At 49.5% G+C, this 13,309-nt stretch overlaps 1 protein-coding gene across 4 annotated transcripts; it reads right to left on the bottom strand.

Annotated features, from left to right (window-relative positions):
- Nucleotides 1-1,106: 1,106 nt before the first annotated feature.
- On the bottom strand, nucleotides 1,107-13,187 carry KLHDC3 (kelch domain containing 3). 4 transcript variants are annotated; one of them, XM_036247835.1, is made up of 15 exons: nucleotides 13,132-13,187; nucleotides 10,013-10,225; nucleotides 9,659-9,835; nucleotides 9,413-9,528; nucleotides 8,910-8,981; nucleotides 8,572-8,785; nucleotides 8,407-8,493; nucleotides 8,152-8,260; nucleotides 7,953-8,026; nucleotides 3,627-3,774; nucleotides 3,425-3,491; nucleotides 3,242-3,346; nucleotides 2,600-2,674; nucleotides 2,384-2,501; nucleotides 1,107-1,627 (listed from the first exon to the last, which is right to left on the bottom strand). In XM_036247835.1, the coding sequence occupies exons 2-15, from the start codon at nucleotides 10,164-10,166 to the stop codon at nucleotides 1,491-1,493; spliced, it is 1,653 nt and encodes a 550-aa protein (XP_036103728.1). In that variant the 5' UTR covers nucleotides 10,167-10,225; nucleotides 13,132-13,187; the 3' UTR covers nucleotides 1,107-1,490. The 4 variants fall into 4 exon arrangements, 3 of the variants coding, with proteins under 3 accessions (XP_036103728.1, XP_036103726.1, XP_036103727.1); XR_004957540.1 differs by lacking the exons at nucleotides 1,107-1,627; nucleotides 2,384-2,501; nucleotides 2,600-2,674; nucleotides 3,242-3,346; nucleotides 3,425-3,491 and adding exons at nucleotides 6,502-6,657; nucleotides 7,751-7,829 and having other exon boundaries at nucleotides 3,666-3,774; XM_036247833.1 differs by lacking the exons at nucleotides 1,107-1,627; nucleotides 2,384-2,501; nucleotides 2,600-2,674; ... (1 more) ...; nucleotides 3,425-3,491; nucleotides 3,627-3,774 and adding exons at nucleotides 6,026-6,657; nucleotides 7,751-7,829.
- Between the last annotated feature and the right edge of the window lie 122 nt (nucleotides 13,188-13,309).

Here is a 13,309-nt window from a genome sequence, read left to right as displayed (position 1 = left end):
TCACCTACTTAGCTTTTGTTTTGGATGCAAGGGTAGGTAGGAGACGGACAAAAAGCTTCCCCAATAATGTCAGCATAGCTGGCTCTCAATACTGTTCGGGTCTAGAATTCATACCACCCATGTGGACTAGAAAATCCTCAAGCTGAAGTTCAGTTTAAAATGGCCTTAGGTTGGCAGTGCCTCCAGGCACCCAGCAGAAGCAAATGCAGTTCTTTCTTGACTACTTTAAACCCAGGCCTCAAGGAGTTCCTTAAGATAAAATTTCAAGACTATGAGTTTACAATGAAACACAAAGCACACCAGGAAATAAACCACCATGAGCAAGAGTCATGAGGAACAATAGGAACAGAATCTAACCAGCAAAGACAGATGATAAAAGTAAATACAAAGTATAAAATATCGTATTTTGCCCCGGCCGGTTTGGCTCAGCGGTTATAGTGTCGGCCTGTGGTCCAGAGAGACCCGGGTTCAGCTCCCCCTAAGGGCACGTACCTCGGTTTCCTTTCATGTCAATGTTTCTCTCTCTCTTCCTCTCTCTCCCTCCCACTCTGAACAAAACAATGGAAAAATGTCCTTGGGTGAGGATAAAAAATATATATACATATTGTACTTTTAAAGGAAAAGTATGATTCATGAAAATATCAAAAAGGACCAGATTGGTTTGATTAAACTAAAGCTTAAAAATGAAAAAATATGCCATACAAATTTAGGAACTTCATGGTAAATCACCAAGTTGGGATAATGACCCAGAAGTAGATCTGAAGAAGTTACATAGATGGAGCACAGGCATATAAGGAAAAGGGGTTGGAAAAAATTAGAATAAGAAGGTGTGGCAGAGTTCCAGGAGTAATGATTTTTTTTTTTTTTAATCCCCACTTGAGGATATTTCTTTCCATTTATTTTCAGACAGAATGGGAGAGGGAGAGAGAGAGAAACATTGATGTGAGAGGGACACATCGATTGGTTGCCTCATCTTTTGGGTTTAAATAGGAGTCTCTGATCTGACCTCCCACTTTGTAGGAGCCTTAGGTTCTGGTTCATTAAGACAGTAGTTCTAGGCTGCCTACAAACACCCCCCACACAAAAACAGAAGAAATAGATGAGTGACAAGAACGTTTATTAACAGGCTCCGACATAAAGTCCCAGTCCTGGGAACTATCAACAGATTCCATGGCCTCCACCAGCCTTAAGGTCACTGACCCTTTTTATTCTGTATCAGAATCACTGGTTTAAGGCAAGGATGGGAGGACACGTGGACATGATGAATCAGATCCAAGCAGAGGCAGTGTGGCATGGCAGAAGGCTGAGCTGCTCTTGTCCAGCTCTGGAGCTATTTAAGAACCCTCTAGTCATCTCTGAGCCAATATAGTTCAAGGGCAGCTGTGATCCTTGTCCTTGAATGGGAAAGATCCAGAACAGGCCAAGCCCAAGTCTGTCCCCACAGATCCATTTCTCACTGGGGCAGTGGCAAAGCTGAGGACAGTTCCTTATTAGTCTTTGTTCAAAGGGAGATGTCTCCTGTCCTTGCCTGCGTTTCGGCGTCTTTTTCGACTCAAAAAGCTGTCTAGCTTCCTGCTACGTTTCAGCTCCTTGAACTTCTCAGCTAGGACCAACTGGCGCTGTTCAGCTAGAGGACAGGGAGGAAACAAGCTGGTAAGCAAAAGCAGAAGCACCGCTCTTTCCCATTCATAGAGTCAGTAATTCTCAACCACTATGCTGGGATATATGACTTGTTTAGAGTTCTTTAGTGTGTATAAGCAAGCTGACTTTTTCTACTATTCTCTTCTTTCTCAATTCAACCAACTGTGAGCTCCTATGTGCCCAGCGCAGCATATGTGGTGGGGTAGGCAGAAATAAAAAAAGACACCTGCCCTTGCCAGGTAACTCAGTTTGTTAGATGGTTGTCCAGATATGCCAAGGTGGTAGGTTCTATCCCTGGTCAGGGCACATACAACAACTGATGAATGCATAAATTAGTGAAACAACAAATTGATGTTTCACTCTCTCTCTCTCCCTTCCTCTCCCTCTAAAAGGTCAATTAAATAATATACACACAGCCCTGGCCAGTTTGGCTCAGTGGTTGGAGCATCGGCCTGTGGACCAGAGAGTCTCGGGTTCGGTTCCCACTAGGGGCATGTACGTAGACACACACACACACACACACACACACACACACACACTCCCCTTGCTGTATCATTAAAAAAAAAAAAAGAAAAGCGACACCCTGCCCATAAGGGAAATAAGAATGGTTACAATATAACTCTTCCCTACTATATCTCTATTTTCCTCCAATTTACCATGGGATTCAGCCTTCACATCTTCCTTAGGGAGCTCATGGACCCCTGTCCCTGTAACTAGTCTGTAATAGCTTTGCCCCACTCACATTTCTTCAGGAAGTATGGACGATGGCCCTGCTGGGCCTGAGCCCGCCGTTCCTGCTTCAAAGCCAGGCACAGCTCTTGCTGCCGCTTTCGTTCCTGCTGTGCCATTTCTTGCTGTTCCTGAGGAGCAAAGGTGAGATGGGTAAATAGGAGGGACTATGAATAACCTCCTGCCTTGAACTACTTTTACCACCCACCCATAATTCCTACCTACTCACCATTCGCTGAAGCAGCTGCTGCAGTTTCTCATGCTCCTGCCCTGAACGGTGCTTCTTCAACTGCTTTTTCACAAGCTCCAGAGTGGGAAATGAATATTATGGTCAGCATTCTGTAAACATTAGCTGAAATTCTGTGCCAAGCATTACTCTAAGAAGTTTGCATATGCTAACTCAGAAACACTATGAGATGAGAATTATTACTATCTTTAAAAAAAAAAAAAAGTTTTTATTTGTTTTAGAGAGGAAGGGGAAGGGAGAGAGAAATAGAAACATGAATGAGAGAGAACATCGAATGGCCACCTCCTGCATGCCCCCCACTGGGGATGGGGCCCACAACCTGGACATGTGCCCTGACTGGGAATCGAACTGGCAACCTCTTGGTGCACGGATCGACGCTCAACCACTGAGCCACACTGGCCGGGCATTACTCTCTTATGATTAGAAAACTAAAGCAAAGCCAGGTTAAGTAACTTGCCAATGGTCAGCCAATAAACCGAGGAGCCAGGATTTGAATATAAGAACCAAATTAGAGAGAATTAAATCTGCCCATCACTATACTCCTGGTTCCCTCTGCCTGACACTCTAAGCTGTGCCCTAGTTTCCTACCCCTCGGAACCCATGAACCAGTCTCATGCAGCACACCTCTTTCTCTTTGGCTCGGATGTCATTTAAGAATTGATATGTTTTGTCAAACACTTCAGGATTATATTCCCCTGACAAATCGTCAAAGCGGGGGTCCCGGGCTACCTTTGAAGAGAACAGAAAGAATATAAGAAAACAGTTCAGTTTCCTTTCACGAAAAAGTACTTCCTGCCTCTTTCTCACCTTCTTACTGATGGGGACAACTTGACGCAAAAATGGTACCCGGACCTTGGCTGACATTTCCAGAGGCCTATAAAGAAATTAAAGGGCAGGTCAAGGGGACTCCAATCTTGGTCAAAGGCCTCCCACCTGCCAGCTAAGAAAGCAGACACCTACTTAAGGTCCCAGGTATCCTCCAACTCCTGGGGCAGGCCTTGCTCCTCACCTGTGCTTATCTGCAACACATGCACCTTGGACGAGTGGTCTAGAACCTTGCTGCTTAGTGCTGTTTCCAGCTACCAAACGTTTGTATGTCTTAGTCCCCAGTTGGCTCTGCAATTCCAACAGTTCCTCAAATGACATGTTAGATGTGTCTGTGAAAGGGGTGAAGGATTGGGGGGCGCACAACTCAGCTCAGCATCTCCCGCTGCTAGAAAGACATCCCATCCTCATTCCTTTAGTAACTGACTCTTTCCAATATCCCCATCCAACCAATCACTACAGGTCCTGGGCAGCACAGGGTGTCATGGTGCTCTACTGACAGCTAACTTCCCAACTGTTCCAGCTACCTTGGGGTCTCACCCTGCTAAGGAAGATGCATAGGTAAGGCCAGTGGTGGACCAAGCCACAGTCCCTTCTTTTTCACCCTTTTAAATGATTCCTTCACAGGTTTCCCCAGAAGGGGCTCTGTCTTCCTTGTCCAGTAACTGTTTCCAATGTTCTGGTTCATACTCTCAGCACCTCACCTCAGTCAGTGCATTAGCCTCCTAACTGGTCTCCCAACCTCTTCTCACTCCTCTTAAAGCTATGCTTTCCACTTCAGTCTGAGATATCTAACATGCAAATCTGATCTTATCACTCCCACACGCAAATATACTTCAGATCATGTCTCCAGAATGCAAAACTCCCCAATGCCTTCCATCTTGCCCAGAGTAAACAATGGCCTGAAATCCCTCAGGAGACCTCGCCCCGACTTTGTACTTAATCTCTTCCTTCCCGTTCCTCTCATCAACTGGCCTCCTCACAGTTCCTGAGCAGGAAGGTATGCTCCCACCTCAGTTCCTTTGCCCTTGATGTTGCCTCTGCTTGGAGCACTTTCTACATTTACCACTTGCTCCCTCACTTCCTTCAACCATTGTTCAAATGTCACCTACTCAGTGAGGCCTCCTCTGATTGCTTATAATTGCAACCCCTCCCTTGCTTCATTTCTCTCCATAGCCCTTATCATCTTTTTGGAAAATTGAGATATAATTCACTTACCATAAGATTCAACCTTTTATAATATACAGTTTTGTGCTTTACTGCCTTTTTTTATCCTCACCCGAGGATATTTTTCCATTTTTTGTACAGATAGAGTGGGAGGGAGAGAGAGGAAGGGAGAGAGAGTGAGAAACATCGACGTGAAGGGACACATCTAGTGGCTGCCACCCGCACAACCAACCAGGGCCGGGGACAAACTGCAACCAAAGTACGTGCCCTTAGCGGGAACCGAACCTGGGTCTCTCAGGACCGCAGGCCGACGCTCTAACCGCTGAGCCAAACTGGCCAGGGCGCTTTACTGCCTTTTAATAGATTAATTTACGTGTCTTTTTTTTTTAAGAATGTTTTTACTGATTTTAGAGAGGAAGGGAGAGATAGAAACAGCCAGTGAGGTATACATCAATGGGCTGCCTCCTGCACGCCCCCTACTGGGGATCGAGGCTGCAACCCGGGCAGGAATCGAACTGGGACTTCTCAGTCCATGGGACAGTACTCAATCCACTGGGCCACATCAGCAGGCAAGGACAGAAGTTTTTGACTGCTTTATTGACTACAGCATCTTCAGCATCTAAACTGTGCCTGCATACAGATACTCAGTAAATGTTTGCTAAATTTCTTTCATCTTGGTCTACTAACCCTGCCGCAGCAACCAATACCTTTCCTGACGCAGTGTTTCCGCGCATGCGTCTTCTCCCTGCGGAAGTCCTTCATCCTCCCTTAATAAACTGCTCAGGAAGCATCCCAACCCAGGAAGCATCCCCTCACTCGCTACTTCCCACTGCGTTGGGGACGCTCCTCGTGTTGGCCTTTCAGAGTATTTAGCAGGCTCAGAGACCGCGCCAGACGGGGAGCCCGGATCTGGCCCTCCGCCCCGCCCCGCGGCCAGGCGCCGCGTCCTCACCCTTCTGCAGGTCCCTGGGCCCCAGGCCCCCGCCGTCCGGGGCCCCGCGGGAAGGGCCCGCGGCCTCCCGGGCACGGGAGCTCGCTCCCGGCATTGGCTCACTCGGCGCGGCGCGGACAAATGGCGTTACTTCCGCACCGGTGGTGCTGCCCCACCCCTTCCGGTAACTCCGGAGGGCGAGGGCGGGGGCGGGCCCGGGCCCACCCCTGATGATGAAGAGCAGGGCGGCAGGGCCAGGGAGGGCTAGGCGGGCGGCCCGGGAGCCCTGGGCCAAAGGGGACGCCCACTCGAGGTAACGTGGCCGCTTTTGTCGCAGGACCCTGGACTCCGCGCCGACGAGAAACTAGGGCCAGGCCGCGCTGGTATTTGATTTGCGAATGCTCCCGGCCCAGAAGCCAGAGCCTCAGCACCCTGCCCCCATGGCAAATTCCTGCCATCCCCATTTATTCCACAGAAACAGATAATACGTTTGGAGGTTTTTAATTCATTTTTATAAAATCTGAGCTGGCTGACAGCGTCAGGGTTACAGCAACAGCTCAAGGAAGGGGGGGGGGGGCGGGATTATCTGCTGGTCCTCGCCTTCCCCAGGGCAGGGAGAAGGAGGTTTCATAGCGACATCTGCAGTCTCTCAGCTCCCAATCAATTTTCATGGCTCAAGCAGGGGCAGGGGATGAAAATAGAGCTGGAGGGAAGCTTTTGAGGACCAGACACTGCTAGCTTCTCCCTTCTCCTCATTCCTTTCACTTCTTAGCACAGCCTAGCTGGCCTGGGGCAGAGGAGAGGCCCAAGAGCAGTTGGAAGGAGGTGGATGGGACAGAGCACCAAGGGAAGGGGCCCTCGGCCCAAGGAGGGAGGAAACCTAGCCCTCCCCACACAGTTCCCCACTGAGTTCACAGCACAGAAAACACCTCTAGTCCAACAACTCCATGTGGAGGTATACCAGGGTCCAAAGGGGCAGGCGGGTGAGAGACAGGCAGGGGCAGTGAAGACAACAGCCGGCTCAGGAGGGGTGGCAGCAAAAACTTCCTTCTACCCATGAGAGGAGACAATTGGGCGACTGATATTACTGTTGGTGGTCATGGCATTCAGCTCCCACCTGGAAGGCCAACAATGACAGGCATAAAGAACAGGAGGAGCCTCCACCCCCAACCCCTGAATTACCAAACTTAACTACTCACAGTCACCTCTTCCTTTCAGCCCTACTAAATTTAAAAATCAAGGCCCCACCCACCACCAAATCCAATACCACCCACAACTTCACCTGCAAGCTCAGGTGGACTTCCTGTTTATGTTTATATATACATTGTGTCCAACACCTGGGGAAAAGCATGGGTGTACACATCTCAATAAATTTCCCAATCTACCTTCTCTCTGTTCAGATCCAACCAGGCAGCTCCTCTTCCTCCCCACATCAGGAATGCCCATTTTTGCTCTCAACTACTATCCCTTTTAGGAAGCCTGACTCAGCTCTCCTATCCCACCTGAGGTTTTTTCCCCACTCATCCTATCATATTAAAATTAAATCCCTCACTTTTTTGGCAATTCTATCATTCTACAAAGATCAACCAAGAGCCTTCTTATGCCAAGACCCTCACTATAGTGTACTTGGAATTAGGTACTTGCATATATGTCATTCTGGGCCAGCCTATGAGCCACCAGTTCAGCCTTGTACACTGTGTCACCACATACTGAACACACAGAACCTCAGCAAATAAGAGTTAAACTGAACTGATACAAAGAAAGGGACATGTCACAAAATGATCCAGAGGAACATAACTATACACAAGTACTTTCAGTGCTTGATTTGGACCTAAGAATGAAATGAAAAGGGAAGTAGCTAGGAAGAACCTCCCTTAATTCTGGAACTAAGGTGATACAAAGGCTCCTAAACATGTCTTTACTTTGCAGTTAGGGTCTAAGATTTAATCAAAGTTTTTCAGCATATTAACAAAAACAACTGTATAGGCTCAGATCTCAGGAAGTGATGCAGCCTAGCTGCCCTGAGCTTGATTTGGAAAACAATTTTTTTAATGTAATTTACCCAGTCGACAGTCTACACCTCCTTCCATTTCATTATCCACAAGTGCGCTACATCTCCAGCAGAACAAAAACATCCCCTCCACAATGAGGTCATGTTTGTGCTGCCACTTACCCTGAACCCATCCCTCCTTTCCAACCACTCACTGTACCTGATGTCATGGGGCAAACAGGACTGGTCCAGGTTATACTGAATCACAGCCAGTTTGCACAGAGTCTTCAGACTAGGGCCTTTAGAGGAGGAATGGGAGAGAGGGAGATGGTCAAAGCCAAGGAAAGGATTCAGTTCTGGATGTCACCACCCACAGACAGGGACCCTGATGGCAGTAGTACTTTTGGAATAAGCATACTTACTAAAGTCCAAAATGTGTAAGTCAGAATGATCTATGAGGTCAAACTCATCTCCCAGGCCTTCCTCAGGAGATGGACTACAGGGATCAAAATAGAGATAAAGGAAGGAGGAAATACTCATGAGACCCTTCATGCTCTAATGCCTCCCATGTTAGTCACAGACTCAGGCCCTTCCCTGTGCCCTCCCCCCTCTCCTACTAACCTGGTACCCCCAAAGAGGACAATTTTGTCACCAACAATACAGCAGCACTGTCGCCGCCGTGGACATGGCCCCTTTCCCTTCGGTTCAATCTTTTTCCAGGTAAAGGACACTAAAGAGAAGTTTATATGGAGATTCAATACCTGCCCAATCCAGATGAACTTCTCCAGCCTCAACCGCTCACCTACTCAGGATCATTTCTCTTTTCCTCCCCCCTCAATTGCTCCTTGTTTTTCCCTTTAAGGCATTGTTCTTTACCAGGATTAAACTTCCACAGGTCATGGAAGTGCCGGTTCAGCCTTGCATTATAGCCACCAAAGATGTACAGCTCCCCATTGTAGCCAACTGGAAAGACAGAGGAATGTCAAGAGTGTGAGGACAACAGATAGGCAGGGGGGACTCCACAGGGACATTGACACTCACAGGCTGAGTGGCTCCGGCGCCCCTCGGGCAATACCGGAGTGGCTGGACAATCCAGCCAGGCCTCAGTCCTGGTGTCAAAGACTCGGATGCGGTTGCAGTAAATCTCATTGTTGGAGTGGAACGGCCCAAAGCGGTCAGCGCGACCCCCAAACACATACATGTGACTGCCCAGCATTGTGGCAGAGTGGAAGTCCCTCCAGCGCGCAGGATTGCCCTGGGCAGGAGTAGAAAGATGAGGGTGAGCTTGAAGGCTGGGAGAGGATCTGCTCTCACTATCTGAGCTTCCTATGGTTTCTTCAATTTAGGGTGGGGATCTGGGAGAAAGAAAAAGTGCAGACCTTTGTACAGATAAGGGTCCATGTCATGGTGCTGGTATCCAGCTTGTGAATGTCATTGGAAAAGCAGTCCGCCTGAGTGGGAAGAGAAAGGAAGTGAAGGAAGGCACGTAAGATGGGGTCAGCAGTCACTCTCTGACCCTCTATCCCTCCCCTCAAAACCTGTAAAACAGATTGGCGGGTGTGGCTCACTGGTTGAGTGTCGACCCATGCACCAAGAGGTTGCCGGTTCAATTCCCGGTCAGGGCACATGCCCGGGTTATGGGCCCAATCCCCAGTTGGGGGGCATGCAGGAGGCGGCCGATCGATGTTCTCTCTCATCAATGTTTCTATCTCTCTCTCTCCCTCTCCCTTCCTCTCTCTCCGAAATCAATAAAGAAAAAATATTAAAAAACAAACAAACAAAAAAAACCCTGCAAAACAAGCCAAAGCCTCCCATTCCATCTTCAATTCCCCTTCCTCCTTCTCATTTCCACACTAAACTTCTACTTTCTTCCCAGACCTACCAGCTGCTCGTAGCCTCCGAAAATGTACATGGTTTTGCCCAAGACACAAGCTGAATGTCCGTCCCTGGCCCCAGGAATTGTTCCTAACACTCGGGGTGTGGACCACTTGTGAGTATCTGAAGGAGACGAGAGGACAGGTCAGGTAAATGACACTCCTCCTAGACACCGGGTGCCCTATTCCCAGCCCAGCCGACACCTTCCCAGTCCCATGAGGCACCATTTGGAGGAATATAGCCCTATACTCACTGACATCAAAGGCGTAGAGCACATTGCAGGCCCCTTCTGTGTCATTCCGCCCGCCCCAAAGGAAGACCGTGTCATCAATGAGGACGGTTGAGTGTCCATACCGCATATATGGTACCACAGGAGGCTGCCCTCGGATGGTGGGTCTCACCGGGGGCAGCTTTGTCCAGCGCAAGGACACTGTGGGAACAGCTCAGCTCAGCCCTGGGAACCTCATTCCAAGCTGCCCATCTTTTCCCAAACCAGATATTCATTCCTTCATCCCCTGTGGCCACAGGGACCACCACCAAAACTCATTCAACCACCTGTTCCCCTCCCTAATGTGGGCACCCAGGGATATTCCCAGTATTAGCTTACCTGCATTGAAAATGTGCACATCAATCTGACGCAGTGTTTCATAGTCTTCACCAGAGCAGTAACCCCCGAAGGAGAATACCCGGTGCCCAACAGCCACTGCAGCATGGTTCACCCTGCGGGGCCCGCCCTCCAGGTGCACTGTCCACCGTAACATCCCCTGGGCCACAGGTTACAGCAACATGCCCCCCCGGCACGGCCTGCTGCCTCTGCTACCTGCACACAAATTAGACCCACAAAGGCCTTTGCCTGGCTCACCAGGATTCTGCCTGGGACCAACCCTTGCCTCTAAGTGTCACCCTGGTGTTCCTCCCACACCACCCCTCCACAGCTCAGGTGGCTGGCCCTGCGCCAGAGGAGCTGCTGAGGTCAAGAAGCTAGCCCTGGCCCTGTGTTCTCCAAAAGCAAAGGGTGGGGCCACTCTGACCCAATTGCCAGCTCAGAGTCTGCTGATCAAGGGCTCAGTATGATCACCCCCTACTCATGGAGGCTCCACCCTGTCTGTGGCCTGGCACAGGCTCCAAGCCCCCTTCCCAGGCTAATGGGTTCTCCTGTATCTCAGGCTCTGCTCTGCTTACTGCCACCTCTCTAAGAATCTCTGTGCTCTTTAAGGTGGGGAGAGGGATCTCAAAATACTCAGAGCTATTAATAGCCCAGCCAGCCCCAGACAGTCCATTGAAAGCTGGCATAGGTACTTCCAAGCAGAAAAGCTTTTAGGCTTTTAGAGTGGATTAAGTCCCCCTATCCAAGACAGGGTGGGATCCAGGACAGGGACCTCCATGTTACCATGGATGGTTAGCCCCTCATAGGAAGCTCTTGTCAAGCTGAGCTGTTGTCATCAGGGTCACCAAGGGCCCCTCACAGGCATGAGGAGTTCCTTTGACAGCTGGGCCTGGTATGCTGCCAAAACTAGGAACTTAACCCAGGAAGGTATGTGTCTGCTGTAGATTAAGGGAGTGGGGATGGGCAGGAGGGGTTTTCTCCTCCTGCCACTTCCCCAATCCTGCTGTTGTGGTAGAGACAAGTTATTTCCAGCAGCTGTTCTCCCACAGGGGTCCCTTGAAAGAGGTGATGGTGGGAGTGTGCACTGGAAGGAAGGGAAGCAAACACGCCCTTGGGCAGGACAAGAAAAAGACTCAAGTACAAGAGATCATGATCTCTTTAAAACAATCTGCCAACCTAGTGATAATGGGTACATTTGAAGGCTCTGTCAGGCAAAGCCTCCTGCCATTGGCACTGCCTTTGCTGGCAGGCACCTGCTGGATTTGGATGGATCATCTTCTCCCTGTTCAAGGCAGAACTTCAGGCACAAAAAAAGCTCAGGGGCCCAGCCCATGTGGCTCAGTTGTTGAGCTTTGACCCATGAACCCAGAAGTCATTGAATCAATTCCCATTCAGGGCCCAGATTGTGGGCTCGATCCCCAGTGGGGAGCATGCAGGAGGTGGCCAATCAATGTTCTTTCTCACTGATGTTTCTATCTCTCTCTCCCTCTCCCTTCCTTGCTCTCTAAAATCAATAAAGAAAAAAAAATTTTTAATAAAAAGAAGCTCAAGGGAGGCCCCTCAAAAAAAAAGACACATGGCTTTCAGCTGGCTGGAAAGTCCCCTAACCACCAACCAACTTCCCTCAATCCCCACCCCAGGCTTTATTTTTATTTATTTATTTTTAAAAATATTTCTTCTTTATTGATTTTAGACAGAGAGGAAGGGAGAGGGAGAGTGAGATGGAAACACTGACGAGCGAGAACATCGACTGGCCACCTCCTGCATGCCCCACACCGGGGATCTGGCCCACAACCTGGGCATGTGTCCTGACCCAGAATGGAACCGGGTGATCTCTTGGTGCACGGCACGGGGTTGATGCTCAACCACTGAGCCACACCAGCAGAGCCCACGTTAGGCTTTAAATAGCCACCATACCAAACCTGAAAGAGCCCCAGCAGGAAACTAGTCTCACTTCATTACTCCTGTCCTCCATCCAAAATATCTCAGCTCTGGGCTTGTGTGGATAGATAGGAAGGTTGAAGGGCTTAAGAAGAGAAGTCCTTTGTCTTCCCTCCTAGCTTCTATTCCCCTTGGGCTACATCAAGGTAAAGAATTCATAAGGGCTACCTTAGCCAGTTTCGCCCAGTGGTTAGAGCGTCCGCCAAAGGACAGAAGGGTCGCAGGTTCAATTCCCAGTCAAAGGCACACACCTGAGTTGCAGGTTCAATCCCTGGCCCCTGTCGATCAAGGCATGTTTAGGAGGCAACCATCGATGTGTCTCTCTCACATCCATGTTTCTTTCTCTCTCTTGCTCCCCCCCTCTCCTTCCACTCTCTCTAAAATTCAACGGAAAAAAAAATATCCTCTGGTGAGGACTTACCAAAAAAAAAGAAAAGAAAATAATTCATAGGAGCAAAGAGAAACAAGTCCATGTAAAGGTGGAGAGAGAATCTTAGCTTCTCTTTAGAAGGACAACTCAAGCTCATGGAAAACAAGCCCCCAAAGTCTCAGGGCCTCTGTTATCTTGGAGTTTTCCCCGTACTCCATCACTGTCGCATTCTCCGCTTCTTCAGTTGCCTTCGTGTGCCTACCCACTCCTTGGTCTCTTGCTATTTTCACTCCCCATTTCTGGCCCTCTTTTTTTAAAATCTGAGAGTTTTGCAGTTTTCTCCTTTTTCGTTTCCATCACTCCAAGCACCACCCGACAGTCCTCCCTTCTCCCTCTTCCACTAAGACTAAGGGGAAAAAAGCTAACAGTCATTGACCCCTTTCCACTAGAGATAGTCCTCCCTGTACATGACACTACTTCTGGATTCTTCCAGTCATCCCAACCTCCCCTCCCCCACAGCACCAGACAGCCCCCTTCCATTTTCCTTGGCTTCCCCGTTCCTTTCATAACCCAGCCTTCCTTCCAACTCCCTCAATGCCTCCTCCAGCCACCAGTTCCCTTGCAGCCGTCATCTCGCCATCCTCCCGCGGCCCTTCCCCATTAACACTCTCCTTTCCCATCATCCCTTTAGTTGCCTCCCCACCCCCACCTCATCACTCTCAGGCCCCTCCCTCACGACTCCAGCTGCAGGCAAGGACGTCCTCAGCACCTCCAATTTTCCTTGTAACATCCACCCATCCCGGGCTACCTTGCCAGGCCGGGCCGGGGCGGGGCCGCGGGCAGCCTGGAACCCGTTGCGCGCCAACCGACGACTCGGTCCCCAACGAGATAAACACAGCCAGGCTCGATTCTTCCGGCGGGCAGCTGTGTGCGCACGTGCCGTCAGAGTTCAGTTCCGGAAGCCTACCGGGACTTGTAGTCCACCG

Source organism: Molossus molossus, unplaced genomic scaffold (genome assembly GCF_014108415.1).
Source record: "Molossus molossus isolate mMolMol1 unplaced genomic scaffold, mMolMol1.p scaffold_m16_p_8, whole genome shotgun sequence".
Lineage (NCBI taxonomy): Eukaryota > Metazoa > Chordata > Mammalia > Chiroptera > Molossidae > Molossus > Molossus molossus.
The sequence above is the reverse complement of the archived record's forward strand: the minus strand, read 5'-3'. Positions and strand labels throughout refer to the sequence as shown.

Excerpts from the sequence above, each read along its gene's own strand:
- KLHDC3 (XM_036247835.1), bottom strand. The coding sequence starts at position 10,166 with ATGTTACGGTGGACAGTGCACCTGGAGGGCGGGCCCCGCAGGGTGAAC. Across the intron at positions 8,027-8,151 it reads GTCCTCTTTGGGGGTACCAG|TCCATCTCCTGAGGAAGGCC; the intron begins GTTAGTAGGAGA and ends TGATCCCTGTAG. Across the intron at positions 2,675-3,241 it reads TCCGAGCCAAAGAGAAAGAG|CTTGTGAAAAAGCAGTTGAA; the intron begins GTGTGCTGCATG and ends CCCACTCTGGAG.